At 32.5% G+C, this 15,126-nt stretch overlaps 1 protein-coding gene across 4 annotated transcripts; it reads right to left on the bottom strand.

The window, feature by feature from the left end:
- Positions 1-405: 405 nt before the first annotated feature.
- On the bottom strand, positions 406-14,230 carry LOC124354554. Of its 4 annotated transcripts, none has more exons than XM_046805104.1 (5): positions 14,108-14,230; positions 9,328-9,399; positions 8,233-8,346; positions 5,117-5,296; positions 406-425 (listed from the first exon to the last, which is right to left on the bottom strand). In XM_046805104.1, exons 1-4 carry the CDS (start codon positions 14,204-14,206, stop codon positions 5,117-5,119), a joined length of 465 nt encoding a protein of 154 aa, XP_046661060.1. In that variant the 5' UTR covers positions 14,207-14,230; the 3' UTR covers positions 406-425. The 4 variants fall into 4 exon arrangements, with proteins under 4 accessions (XP_046661060.1, XP_046661059.1, XP_046661058.1 ...); XM_046805103.1 differs by lacking the exon at positions 406-425 and adding an exon at positions 878-1,084 and having other exon boundaries at positions 5,076-5,296; XM_046805102.1 differs by lacking the exon at positions 406-425 and adding an exon at positions 878-1,084.
- Between the last annotated feature and the right edge of the window lie 896 nt (positions 14,231-15,126).

The following is a 15,126-nucleotide window of genomic DNA, read 5'->3' as shown; positions in this document are numbered from 1 at the left end:
TGTATAAATAAAACTGTGAATAAGGCTCAATTTGTTTTTATTTTACCATTCATTAAAAAATTAATATTGGCGAGCTTCATTGATTCAAACAAAATGGTCAATGAAATCAAACCAAATATTTCTGGGAAATTTAAAGTAGGCAACAAGGTGTTAATGTAGTAGAGTAGAGTAGAGAGTAAACTCAATAATTTAAATTCATGTTTTTATTTTCTTACATCCTAATCAAGCACCTTAAAGAAAATAAACAGCATTAAAATATCACTTGGTATTTTATAAAAATGAATGTATTATTATGTCTGGGTGGCCTAAAAACAAAGGTTTACAGTTATAATTTTCAAAAGTGTTCCTGGGTGAGGGCCCCCCTCCTTCCTGGGGTGTATTCCATACCCACCGGTCTGAGCTTCCCGCTTTAAGAGTTCCCACACCTAAAATTTTAGAAATTAAGCACTGGTTGTAGATATGATACAATATACCTTTGATTATATAATATTACTAACCTACTCTATGAATATTTGCTTCAAAAACATATTGGTGTGTTAGTAAAATAATTAAAGTTATAACCTTTTGCAGTAGAAGTAGTTAAACAATATAAATTATTCAGCTTTGCAATGTCAATGTTACCTTTGTTGCGTGGTCCATGCGAACGAGCACAACTCTGAATTCTAGAAAACCGAGTTAAAATCTGGAGAAGACAAATACTGACATCTACCGGACGTTGCCAGAACTAAGTGTGTATTGATAAAATACGCATTTGTTGAATACAGACCAAATTTGTACGTACTTCGCTATGAATCTATTATTTAGTCAAAAACTGTTTAGGTGTTTAATTTCCATGTTTTCGTAAGGTAAATAAGAAAAGAATAAACTATAATCAATAAAAAGTTATTTCTCAATATTTTAGAATTTTAATTATTAAGATAGTGCTATAAATTGATAGGAGACATTATGTTATATCTTAAGAGGAGAGGTGTCACTGGTTTCCTATTAAGCATTGTAACACACATACGACGACAACAAAAATCACAACTATGACATTGAAGAAGATACAGCCATACATTACGTATATCACAGATCCTCTTTGGTTCTGAAATGAAACCAAAATTATAAATTAATTACGCTTAAGGTAAATGTATTTGGTATCTAAAGCAAGTAATAAAACTATACTAACAATATATACAACCACCAAATCAAAAGTGAACCGATTTTATTGTACTTAGAATGTATCTATTTCAAATAGACCTCAATAAACACAAAACATTTGTTATTTTATGCTATTTTTATATTACAAAGCGTTATAACAGCCAAAATAATTTCAATAGTTTTATTCAATAGTGTTGTAAAATAGGTACGCCTATTTAAAACAATGATATTCAGTAAACATTAAGTGCATTTTTAAACACTTAAGGAAAAACCACAGCTTTACTTTTTAACCAACTTGTCCATTTAGTTAGTTTATTATAGTAGAAAATTTTCAAATACCTTCCAACGATGATAAATTTATACACTAGACTTTCCAATATCAAAGATTCTACCGTAATGTGTGAATAAAACAATTTAAATAACATAAATATTTTTAGAATTAACGTCTTACAAAATTTATTTTATAAAATAGTTGTTGCTATAAATATAAAATGTAAAATTTAGCTTCAAGAAGAATTCATTTTTTTTTTTTTTTTAGAGGAGGGTAAATTTTGAATCAGTTCTGTCATTGCTCCTTTCTTCGTGCTTTTTAATTTATTAAGTGCTTAAGCGTATAGTTGTTCTTAAAAACTTTGAAAATGATTGCATTAAAACGTGAAAAATAGGTTGGCCACTGCTGTTCCTTCAGTGTGATAATAAAAATTGTTCTGAAATTGAAATGCTTTGGGCATGCATAATTCTGTTAACAATAGAAATGCTAAGTATTCTAAACACTACGTATTCTTTAACTTATTGATGTTTCAAGGCCTAGTGTAATAAATTTTAAAACAAACCATTTGTGAAAACTTTCTACTACAAAAACAATTTCCAATAAGAAACAGCTCCTCCTTTAATAGTATAACAATTGCCGCATTTTAACTGATTTTAAAGATTATATTAACAGGCGTGTGTCACAGTGGTACCACAAATTAAAGCAACTATCAGAAATTTTTCCAAGCCACATTTTCATAAAATAACTTTATTACTATTTGTCTAATATTTTCCTTACTCACTTGAGGCACAAACAATGTTTAATAACACGTTAACTTTTTAAATAAAACTATAAAGCAGTAATAAAAGGCTCTAGATTCAAGGTAAGCCTCCTTCTTGAACTTTTTGAGAAATGTAATAATGTTAACAAAATGTTTGCTACATATCTGAACTAATGTGAACATTGCACGGCTGTTTTGTGAGTATACTTTCTTAACACTGCCATACAATTGTTATTCAAGAAAAACCCCTAAATTCCACTATATACAAAAGTACAATTTTAACACAAAATACCAAAACAAATTTTAATGAAATATTGTATATTACTAAAAAACAAATCTCAAGAGGTCTTACAGAGGTTATACATCCTTGTATGTGTATATTCCACATATGAATGGTAGTGACAATTCTAAACAGATTTTTTAACTAGGATTCTTCCATTACGGTATTTCAAAATTATTACATCTAGGTGAAATTCCGAAGAACCACATGTCAAAATTTCTATTATTGTTAGTAGTCTATTGTTTAATTATGTTAATAATGTTTCCAATTTACCTTTCACATGTAAAGTGTATTTCATTATTTTTAAGTTTATAAAGTAGAATTTGGATGATTCAAAGCTCTAGGGACAAAAACTTAACAAAGTGAGATTTCAAATTATGCAGGCTCTATTATTATTGTAAAAAAGGTATGAATCATCCAAAATTTAGAACTAAAAATGTTTAAATTATCCAAATTTGACTGTTGTTTATACAAACAACAAAATTAAGTTAACCTTAGAAAATTACACATATAATGCCATCTAAATTGCACAAAATTGGAAGGTGTTAGAGAGATTGTTCCTTGTATGTATGAGACCTGAACTACATATAGATTCAACTAAATTTACATTTCGTGAGTGTAATATTGAATATTAATTATATTTCTTGCAGACAATAAGTACTCATTGGCTGAGCATTTAGCGAAGCCTCTACAATTTCTGTTTTCATAGTGTATGATAAGACACTTTCACTTCTGTATGTATGATAAGTGTCAAACTAAGTTAACCTACAGTATTTTGCGAATTAATGAGAACAAGCAGAATTAATTTGTATATATGATTTATTTATTGAGGCCAAAACTATATTTAGGTTCACTTACATGAAATTGCTATCATTAATTAATATGGAATATGTCCTCCTTTTACTTTTATGACTTCCTGGACTCTTCTTGGAATCCACAAGTTTTTGCTTCATTTCTAAACCACACCTGAATTACTGCTTCCACCAGTTTTGTTTTTGTTGTATCGTTAATTTTTTGCAGTCTAGCCTTACGTATTGCCCACAAATTCTCAATAGGATTAAGATCAGGTGAATTCTCAGTCCCAGGCCAATCCAGAAGATTAATATTGAATACCCATCATAGTATTTCACCCCTTGAAGTATTTCATCATAGTCTTTGATACGTGGCACGGAGCTGATTCTTGTTCAAAAATTTCAGTCCCTTCGGCCTGGACTTTGTCAAGCTCTATAGCTAAGCGCTGCACCAGCAATGCTTTGTACTTTTCACTGTTCATCATACCTTCAATAAGAATAAGAGTGCTAGTTCCTGAGTATGAAAGTCAGTTCCAGAACATTTTCTTAGTGGGATTTTCTTAGTGGGATTTTTAACTGTTTGGTTAAAATGGCTAGTAGAAAGTGATTCATTGACTGCCTTTCGAACGAATTTTGATCGCTGGCCTGCAATTATCAGAAAATAATACTTTCCTGAGCTCCATTGAGCGTATTGTTTTGCCCAATTTAGTCATTTTTCATAATAGGCGCTGTCAGAAGTTGTTTCCTCAGCGGTCTTACAGTTCTTCTCCATCCTTCTAAGAGATGTTTGCATACCGTTGAGTCGTAAACTTTTACTCTAGCCTTTTCTACATTTTTCTAAAGTGTGTTTTTCTAGGATGAAGTTTTCTATCACGCAAAAGAAAGGCTTCATCTCGAGGAATAGTTTTTCATTTCCTTCCACATTTTCCTTTCCGCTGCTCTTCAACGGATACTGTTTCCTTCTTTTGTTTAGTTACTTTGTTTACAGCACCCAAACTTACACAACACTCCTTTGCAATGTCCCTCTGAGTCATTGGTGTATGATCCTCACTACGTGTTATGATCCTTTCTCTTTTCCTAGGTGTGATATCCATATCAGTAAACAGCTAAACCTGATTGCACAGTTTTAATAAAATCGATGGAAATAACATAAACTTGCATACATAACCTAAGATATAATGAAATATAATACTAATGTAACAAAAAGCACGTGTTTTGAGCATTATGTCAATAAGGCTTTGAGGTTGTGTTGTTTTCTTAAACAAAACAGCTGACAGATATATGCACAGCAAGTGCGCCAGCATATGAAAACTGAATTTCAACCTCTGTTCACATTAATTCACACAATACTGTAGATGATTGATGATTAATTGGTGTGAAACTATCTATCATCTCTAGTCTACTACTGAAAATAATAAACATCAGCTCATTGGGGGACTTTATTTCTGTCTGTCAAAAAGTGACTGGTTGCATTGGTCTTATGGGTAACAATCTAAACAATGAGAGAAATTGAATTAGTAAACAGAATATATTGTGAAGATTAATCATGTAACATTTTTCACTAACTTATCAACAATGTGAAGTTATTCTGTTGTATTGATTGATTTCATACAAAGCTTGAATATTTTATAACTTAACCTGTGATGTTATTTTCACAACAAGCTAAGCAACAAGTGGCTTTTCTACTGTGTTATATTGACTGAGATTACTGATAAAATAGGATTCAGTTTACTGCTTTACATAGTAAATACCCATATACACGTTATTTATACAATTATTTACCTATTCCTATGATAGTACCCTTAAAATAAGAGTTCACTTAAGTATTCATACCTTTTGGAATCTGAAAATCAATTAATTTTTTTAATTAATACCTATATAATATGCCACACCCATAATTCAGGTTGAGATTTTTTCAAGATTTCTTCTTTCTCCACATCCAGTTCATTATGTTGCCCAGTTTCCCTCTTCGTAATCTTTTTTATCCGTTTTCCTTTTTTATCTAGGAATGGATGTCCATTTGTAGCTACTTTCGGTACAGGAATGATTTTATACTGGAAGCATTTGATACAAATTAAATAAGTGTAGAAAATATTAAATTATTATGTTAAGTCTCCATATTACTGACCAGAAATAATTCTCAATGCATCTGGTAACAAAGCTATAGTTTTCGGTTCATCAATGATCCATTATTTATTGAGTCACATAAAAATCAGCAGCAATAGCTTCAAAGCTCATATAATAAGTATCTGTTTCATACAAATCTTCAACACAAAATTGTTACATACTAAAAAATTGTTTATGAACATTTATTTTAAAAGTAAGCAAATAAGAGTAAACCATCTAGTACTAATCTGTTTCAAACGAGTAAGTTAGATTATTGATAAAAGTGCTCATCCTGATACTTGAAATATCTATTTTACTGTGAAGCAGAAGTTAATAATGGATCAATCAGTAGTTTTAGAAGTAAAAGGGCTATATTTTGAGTTAACACTACATTTAACATTTAAGTGGCATTTGGCAACTGAAAATACAAAGCCTCTCAAATTCTAAAATATAACCACTGATTTATATCTACTATTAAATAGTTGTGGAGAAATGATGAAATTCCTCAATAGTGCATTCTATTTAACTATTTTCCGAATGTTTGAATTGTCAAAAAGAATACCCGCTTTTAAAAAGACACAAGCCTTCCACAAAACTACATTTTCAGAGGTCCAACACTCTTCAAAACTTTTGAATCTCTTGGTTATTAGAAAATCTAGCACATACATATTTTGAAAATAAGTAACAAATTCATATTTTGGAAAAGAAATCTTCATTAATATTAATGGCCATGATGAAATAATTTGATGGGATCTCATAAGCTTGTAAATAAACTACCACAGCATTATTTCTCTGTTATTTGTAATGGTATTCCATTTATAAAATATTTCTTTATTGTTTTTTCTGATTTATTTTTAAATAGGCTAAAATTAAGTTTGCAAAAATAATATTTGAGGAATATTTAAGTTGGTATTTTCCACAGCTATATGAATAACTTACTATTTAAATTTATTTACAGCAGTAAATACAATTTTATTAAGTATTTTTTAAACTAAAAACCTAAAACTACAAAAATATTTCATAAGTAAATGTTTAAAATTTATCTTTAAAACTAGTTGTTCACTCATTTATTGTATTCTATTAAATGTTTAAATGATGATTTGACCTTACTGTTTTGATTTAACTAGCTATTATTATTTAAAATCAATGTAATCAGGGATTTTGTATATTTCTACAATTAAAAGTTACCAACTGAACTTTAGCAAAGTCTATCATTGGTGAGGCTGGAAAAATTTCATTTCTGTCTGTCTGCATGATATCTTGAAAACAAACTGATCTATAGACTTGTTGAAATGGAGCATGAAGGTTCAGTTCTATATGAGGAGCACTGAGTTGGATGATAGAGCAATTGAAACTATGACAGAAGTGATATGGATGGTATAAATTTTATAATATCAGTATAAGTCATGTGTTTGATTTAAACGTACGAGGCGTGTTCAGAAAGTAAGTACCGTTTCATTCTACTGCCGCCGTAGCTCAGCAATCGGTTTTCCGCGCTTGGGCACTAGTCATCCTTGTTCACTGGCTATCGACTCACATCATTTTAGTTGTTCAATGTTGTGTTTCCAGTTTTCTCTGAACGTTTAAAATGTTTAAGACAGTTAATGATCCCGCCGATTGTGAGATTCGTTCTGTAATAAGATTTTTGAACGCGAGGAATGTGAAACCGGCTGAAATTTATCGTCAATTTCAAGATGTTTACGGGGAAGACGTGATGAGTGAAGGAATGGTGAGAAAGTGGGTTAGAATGTTCAATGGCGGTCGAACAAATGTGCATGATGAGAATCGGAGCGGTTGGCCTTCTCTCGTCACCGATGATCTGGTAAGGGCAGTTGACGAAAAATCTAAGAGAACAGACATTTCACTATGACAATGTTATCTGATGATTTCCACCAAATTTCATGCACACTTTTGTAGGCCAGACCGCTTAGGCTATCGCCAGCTGTGTTCCCGATGGGTTTCAAAAATGTTCACTGACGTGCACAAAACCAAGAGACTCGGAAGAGCTTTGACTTTTCTCACACGGTACAGTGATGATGGTGAGGATTTTTTAGACAAAATTGTGACAGGTGGTGAAAATTTTGTCCGTCATGTCACACCGGAATCCAAACAGTAGTCAATGGAGTGGCGACACACACAATCCCTAAAGAAACAAAAATTTAAGATGACAGTGTCTGCACAAAAAGTCATGTGCACTATCTTTTGGGATCGGAAAGGTGTTCTGCTGATTGGTTCTCTCCCAAGAGGTGATACCATTAATGCGGCAAGGAATTCCGAAACCTTAAGAAAGGCGGGCAATTCAAAACAAACTGAGAGGAATGTTCAGTAACGGAATTGTGTTGCTCCATAACAAAGCTTGGCCCTATGCTGCTGGTGACACTCAAACATTGGTGCGACAATTTCGTTAGGAGCAGTAAGATCACCCACCCTACAGCCCGCACTTGGCACCGTCTGACTACCACTTATTCTTACACACGAAGCGCGAGCTAGGCGGCCAACGTTTTAAAACCGACGATGAAGTGAAAAGTGCTGAGGAGTCGTGGCTACATTCGTTGGCAGAAACCTTCTACGAAGAGGGTATAGACAAATTGATCACCCACTACGACAAGTGTTTGGACATCGGTGGAAACTAAGTTGAAAAATAGTTTAAGGTTTGGGCTTTCATGTAGAAAAATATGTGTTACTTGTTTTTTTTAAAAAAAACGGTACTTACTTTCTGAACACACCTCGTATTTAAAATGTCTTTCGAAAATGATCTATTTTAGTTACAAAATACAATTAAACCACAAGGACTCGACCAACATTTTCCAGAAAAACCAGCATCTGGAAAGTCTCTGTATGTCTCAGAAATAACCTGCGTGTATTCTAATAAATATTGTCTTACATCGCCTTCTCCATCATCAGGTTCCTCCGTAGTTGTTGATCTAGTCGGCCTTTCACGGCTGAATCTAGGAGGTGGTGGCTGAGTGAACATTGTCGGATGGTTGCGCCACCTGTACTGAGACATATCCTTTCTTACTGTAGAAAGATTCCAATGTCCATAATTTAACTTACAAAAACCAGAAAAAATATATATAACAGTAGCCTCCTAGCAAATAATTTCATATTATGTGCTTATATTACATCCGTGGTCTTTTATTACTTATTTTATATTTATTTTATTTTAATTTACCTATTAAAAAGAGGATGGAAGAATGACTACAAAGTCAAATTTAAGATGAATTTATTAATAGTTAAGTATAAACTGTGTCATTCATCTACACTTGTAACAAAATTCAACCCTGTAAATGATAAAAATGAAAGAAAGAAAACATATATTTATACAAATAAAATACCATTTTTTAACTTTCAACTTTTATAACATTTCATATGTCACTCAAAAACGTGAAATGAATATTGCTCAGTAACTCTAAACGCAATGAAAAAACTATTTGAGTGTCAGTTTTGCATAATATTTATCAAATAAACAACGTTAACCTTATGAGAATTTAAAATTCTTATTAAATTAGTAATTTTCTTAGAAAAACCTGTATTGTGATGCAAATCACAGAAATGCAAAGTGACAAGTAGAGAAAGACTCTGTTACATGTAGATGAACATGTGAAGAATAATAGTTAAGTACCGGTAGTGTAATATGCCATTTAAATAAATGACAAGATAAAAAAGGTGTATCATTTATTTGTGAAAAATAATTAGTATATTTTAAACTTACAAAATGAAATCAAACCTAAACATTTAAGCAAAGCTACAATAGACAGTAAAAACGTTTAAAACTCAACAAATAATGTCAACAAAATTCTGAATTGGGGTATTTTAATAATATATTTAAAAAGTTCAACTCAAAAATCAACAATTTAACATCAAAATAAACAGATATTTCAGAACCAACAGGATAAAATAGTAACTGAATTAATAAAGAATGAAATAATTTTTGTAATAGCTATATATATAAAATGTATATTATTATTATTGGGCTTACCATTTTATAAACAGGAATGTCCCCATCCTTGGAGGTTTCTGTAGTCAAGTCAGGAAAAAATTTGTCAAAGGACTGAAAGGGTTTCAGTAAATTAGTGCACATAATAATAATAATAATAATTCTTTATTGCAGTAAAACAATTAACAAAATTGCATTGCAAGCGTCATTTCAAACATTTGGATTTAAAAATCTATAAACTAAAACCTATCTTAACATAGGCACAGTTAATTCACACATAACTAATGTGTGAACCTAACAATATATTGTATTTTGCATGTTTTGGATATCAGAAAAGGATAAATAGAATAATAATAATAAAATTATTAATTTTCATCCCAGCGGCCCATTGTAAACTCATCAACGGAGTAAAATGCCTTTGACAACAAAAAGTGTCTTAATCGAGATTTGAATTGTTTGGGTTCATTAATTCGTTTGAGATCTCCAGGGAGCTTATTGATTAACCTGACACCCATTTGAGATGGTAAGTGTTCGAACATAGCCGTTCTATGCTGTTCTGTCCTGAAATTGTTCCTGCCTCTGGTCTCGTACTGATGGACGTCCCTGCCCTGAACCAGTTCACATTTGAATCGGCAGTACAGGGTAACGTCGAGAATATAGAGGCTGGGTAAGGTTAGAAATCCAAGCTCCCTGAAGGCAATTTTAACACGACTCTCTGGGTTTTAATTTCGAAATTATTCGAACAGCTTTCTTTTGTGTTCTAAATACTCTGTCAAATTTGTATTTAGAACAGCTGCCCCATAGTCTCAAACGTAGGTCAATGTGGATGTACTATGCCAAAGTAGGCAGTTTTCAGTACATCAAACGAGCAGAATTTTGCTAGATTGCGTAAGACATAAGTGCCTGAGGCAACCTTTGAGCAAACTCTGTCAATGTGATCGCTCCAGGTCAGTCCCCTGTCCAGGTACATCCCCAGAAACTTGGTGGATTCGGCTTCATCTAAGATAGCTTCATCGCCATTCACAATTGGTCTGTATTCGTCTTCTTGTTGACGGAGACAAAATTTTATTACGTTAGTTTTGGCATAGTTAGTTTTTAGATTTATCTTTGAAAAGTGCTCGATGCATGCGTTTAGTTCAATAAAGGCTTTGATCTCAAGATCTTGTTTCGTACTTGATCTGATGCAGAGAGTCGTATCGTCCGCATATTGAATCACCTCTCCATTTTGAATTGATGAATTCAATCTGTTGACGTAAATGAGAAAAGTATGGGCCCCAAAATTGAACCCTGGGGAACACCGTACTGCATTTTTACTTTGCCTGACAGGGTGTTCGCGATCTGCACACACTGCTCTCTGCCACTGAGGTATGACGAAAGCCATTTATGCGGCTGACCTCGAACACCACATGTCCATAACTGATGCAACAATGTCCCATGATGCACACAGTCAAAGGCCTTTGAAAGGTCGAGAAATATGATGAGCACTTGTTCTCGCCTCTCCAAGCCATCAACAAACACAGTCCAATGAGTTTTGTTACAGCATCAATCGTCAAATTTATTTTTCCTGAATCCGTACTGCTCAGGGTTAAGAATTTCAAATGTTCAAGAAAACCTTCAAGCCTTCTAATGAAAAACCTTTTCGAAAATTTTTGCTCATGACAGGAAGAATGGATAAAGGACCGGTAATTACTTGCGATGCAAGGATCATCCTTTTTAAAGATCGGAACCACTCTTGCTGTCTTCAAAGCTGAAGGGAAAACGCCTTGGGCGAAGGACAGATTTATCAATTTAGTAAGTGGTGTCAAAATGTGCTTGAAGCAACGCTTGATCAGCCACACGGACATTCCGTTGATGTCGCTGGACTTCTTCGGCTTGAGGTCTCTCAAGACGACTGCCATCTCCACCTCCCCACAGGAAACAGAACCATGGAAGAGATGGTCTCACTACTACATTTTCTACAAGATTGTCACAACTGAAAGATGTGCTTGGTACAGCCACAGTCGAAAAAAAAATTATTAAATTCGCTAGCCACTAGAAGTGGGTCGTCTGTTAATTTACCGTCAATTTTTAGTTTCGGATTTGATTGTTTTGAGTTATTTGTTTGTGATGTAACGCTTTTTATTACTTCCCACGCACTTTTTGAAAAATTTTCTGCGTTCTCCAATTTTTGTTCAATATGTCTTGCTTTAGCGGCTTTTATTTCCTTGCGATAATTTTGTTTAAATGTTCTATAAAAATTTTTGAAGTTTTCGTTATTTGATTTTAAATAAATTGAATGGTAAAATTTGAGTCTTTCTCTCAAGTAGAGAATATCCTGAGTAATCCAGGCATTACTCTTCCTATGAGATCGCTCCTTTATCATTCTATTATGGGCAAGTAATATTTAAGTAATAATTAAGGCAGTCATTGAACGCAGTGAATGCTTCCTCTACGTGTTCAAAAGCATCCACAAATGACCAAGATTCTCTTTGGAGGAAATCTGTTGAGAATTTTAATGTTTTCATTTTTTAAATCTCTTTTAAATTTTGCTGAAGAGGGGTTCGTATTTTTAGGATTGAATTGTTTGATTACAGTCTCCTGTGCGAAATGGTCAGAGATGGCCGCGTCGAGAACAGTAACAGAGACGCCCGGAAAGTTTGTGATGACGTTGTCGATGGCCGTACTCGACCTGGCAGTCACTCGAGTTGGTGTGTTCACGGACCAGACTTAAGTCAAAAGAAGTGAGAACATCGCGAAACCGCTGGGTTTGAGGGTTGGTGTGGTCTAATACATCAATGTTGAAATCACCAGTAATTATGAATTTTATTGCCTTGGAATGTAACAAATTTAGAAGGGACTCGAATTGTTCAAAACAATGTTGTGAAGCATACGTTCGGGGATCTATTATACGCCAATTATTACAAGTTTTCCCAGAAAAATTTAGACTGATTTGTATACCTTCCGCTTCAAAATTCCAACTCACTAGTGCGGTCAAATCTGAAGGGTTGGAATACCAGTTTCGATTTGACAAAAATTGCCACACCTCCCCCTTTGTATTGCGTTCGACATAACATACACTAAGGAAATTTTGTTATTTTTGTAAACAATATTCCTACATCATTTATGAACTAGATTGAACAATTGAAGTGTCATAAAAATTGTCTCAAACCATAGGTGTGTAAGTGGTTTAAAATTTTCTTTTTTATGATTCTGAAGGAATAGATTTTGTTTTATGCATAGCATAACGTTTAGATCTGTTTAATTTCAATTTCATTTTTAAACTGTTCATTCAATGACATCTATGTAAAGAACAACGAAACCAGGAAGTTACATTTCAGTTGGATTTCAGCAGCACATTTATTTTGTAAAATAGACATAAACAATAACCAAATATGTTATTATTTGAAACATTTTGATATAAATCTCCTCTTAATATTTAATAAATAAACAGTAAATCTTTGTTTTGGACAAGTCTAGACAAAACAAGATTGTTAATATGTATTCTTAAAAAATAGTACAGATTCAAAATATAACAGGTTGTAATTTTATTATATTCTTTTTAAAGCAATGCCATTTTATAATATGTATTAATATATCATTACAAACAACCAACAAAGCCTTCATAATATTGTGTCCTTCCCAATTTGTCTGTACAAAAACTCTTGATAGAAAGGTTCTAGAGAGAAACTTTGTCTTTTTTAAATGATGGACAACCAAACAAGTCTCATACTAAAGGTATACCCTTGAAGTCTACATTTTCTTCTGATAATTATGACCGTGGATAATTCAATAGAATATCAAAAAGTCTACCTCAGTATGACAAACCAAAAAAAAACAGGGATTTGAAGATTATTTAGCACATTTACTCCAATCAGCTTAGGAAACCTCCAGAACATCTATAAAAGGAACTTCTTCTGCACAGACTAGATCGCTACATTTTGTACCAAATCTCAGCTCCTGCACCATACTATGAGGATGAACTTAAGAACAAGGATATATAAAGCATCAAAAAATCTTTGTTGTTGAAAAATAAAGTTATACACAGAACAAGACCAAAATTCATGCTTGCTTTCATATAAAATTCCTTATTGCTCAGAGAAGATTAGCTTGGAATCTAAGAGATCATCAAGATCTATCCAATGTGTTATTTTTACACTTCTGCCCTCTTAGTCTAATAAAATAGAATGAAGGATTATGTTTTTGCATAAAGGTAACTATGACAGTTTTACTGTAAGTTAGTTGATTTCTGCCCATCCTACAGCAGAAACAAGAACTAATTGCAGAGCTTTATCATTCTAATAAATAGTAATCAAAAGAAAGAGCTTAATATCGTCAAAATAGGATGATGTCATATTCAAGATATGTCATAAGTTATTGATAAACAAGGAAGAACACAGAGAGCCCAAATTTGAGCATTGGGTCATTCTCTTACATGAGCAGAACATACTCCACCAATCTTTTTTTATCAAAAAGCTGGAAGCTTTCTCAAAAAGAGGTGATGGTTGACCTTGTAAGGTAAATATGGAAAATAAAATATTTTATCTTCATAACTGCACTTATTATGGCATAATACAAAACTATTACTTATATATATTCAAATCAAAATTCTTTTTACTGTCATAAAAATCACAAGGATTATTGACAAAGTATTAAAATGAGGCTTAGTGACAGCCATGTCCATCTTACAAATTATAATGTAATCACATACAAAGTATAATGTTAACATGTTGTGCTAAAAATATATATATATATATATAGCACAATGTTGTTATTCATTGAGCAAGCTTAATCACTAATTTGTTAAAAAATTCAAATGTGCAAAATAAAACATAACAAGCCGTACATTGGGTTCATCCTCAGCATCACTGTGACTCCCTGATTCCAGCGCGTGGCTCATACAGCAGGCAAAGCTTACATAGTAGACCACAACAGGTGATAACATCTTTATCACTTTCTTATCTCTCACTGTAACAGCCATTTAGTATTGTGATACTATAATATGTAAAACTTCAGTAATCAATTACACAATTTTAAATTCACTTAATAATGAGAGAATATGCATGATTTAAAAAGAATTCTATATTTTTTCTCTTAATCAGATTTGTTCTCGCTCTGCATTACCATTATTGTTTTTTAAAACAGAAGTACAAAGCAGGTACTTCTGGGAAAATATCATTCCAACCAATCACATTTAGAATATATAAAATATGAGAAATCGGTTCTTTGAATATTTCACCTGTATTTTTACTGTAAGTTCAAGTTGGAGGGCTGACACATGACTATTTATGAAATTTTCGATTTTAGGGAAAACTAAGAACAATGCACAGTAATATTTTTAGCTACACAGGAAAAACAAGGCATAAACCACACTCAACACTCTTGACCAAAGAAATCAAATCAAATCAAAATTCTTTTTACTGTCATAAAAATCACAAGGATTATTGACAAAGTATTAAAATGAGGCTTAGTGACAGCCATGTCCATCTTACAAATTATAATGTAATCACATACAAAGTATAATGTTAACATGTTAGTTGTAAAACAAGAGAATGAGAATATGTTGAGTGACTAGTAGGAATTAAAATGTATTGAAAGTCACACTAGTAGATCAAAAAGAGTATATACTTTATAAATTATCTCGAATTTTATAGATTTTGTGCAAAAGAATTCTTCCAGCTAATACAGTAGAAAGGATTGTCCAAAAGCCATAAATAATTTTTTCTTAGAAAACTTTATTGATCATATTTTTGAACTAATGATAGCAGATGAATGTATACTTTCAAGGAAACTACTGAGGGAATATTTTGCGTTTTGGTTAACCTATTGTGATCAATTAATACCGAACTCTTACGCCTTTGTATT

Source organism: Homalodisca vitripennis, chromosome 2 (assembly GCF_021130785.1).
Source record: "Homalodisca vitripennis isolate AUS2020 chromosome 2, UT_GWSS_2.1, whole genome shotgun sequence".
NCBI classification, from domain to species: domain Eukaryota; kingdom Metazoa; phylum Arthropoda; class Insecta; order Hemiptera; family Cicadellidae; genus Homalodisca; species Homalodisca vitripennis.
Note: the sequence above shows the minus strand (reverse complement) of the source record. Positions and strands in the feature narration are given on the sequence as shown.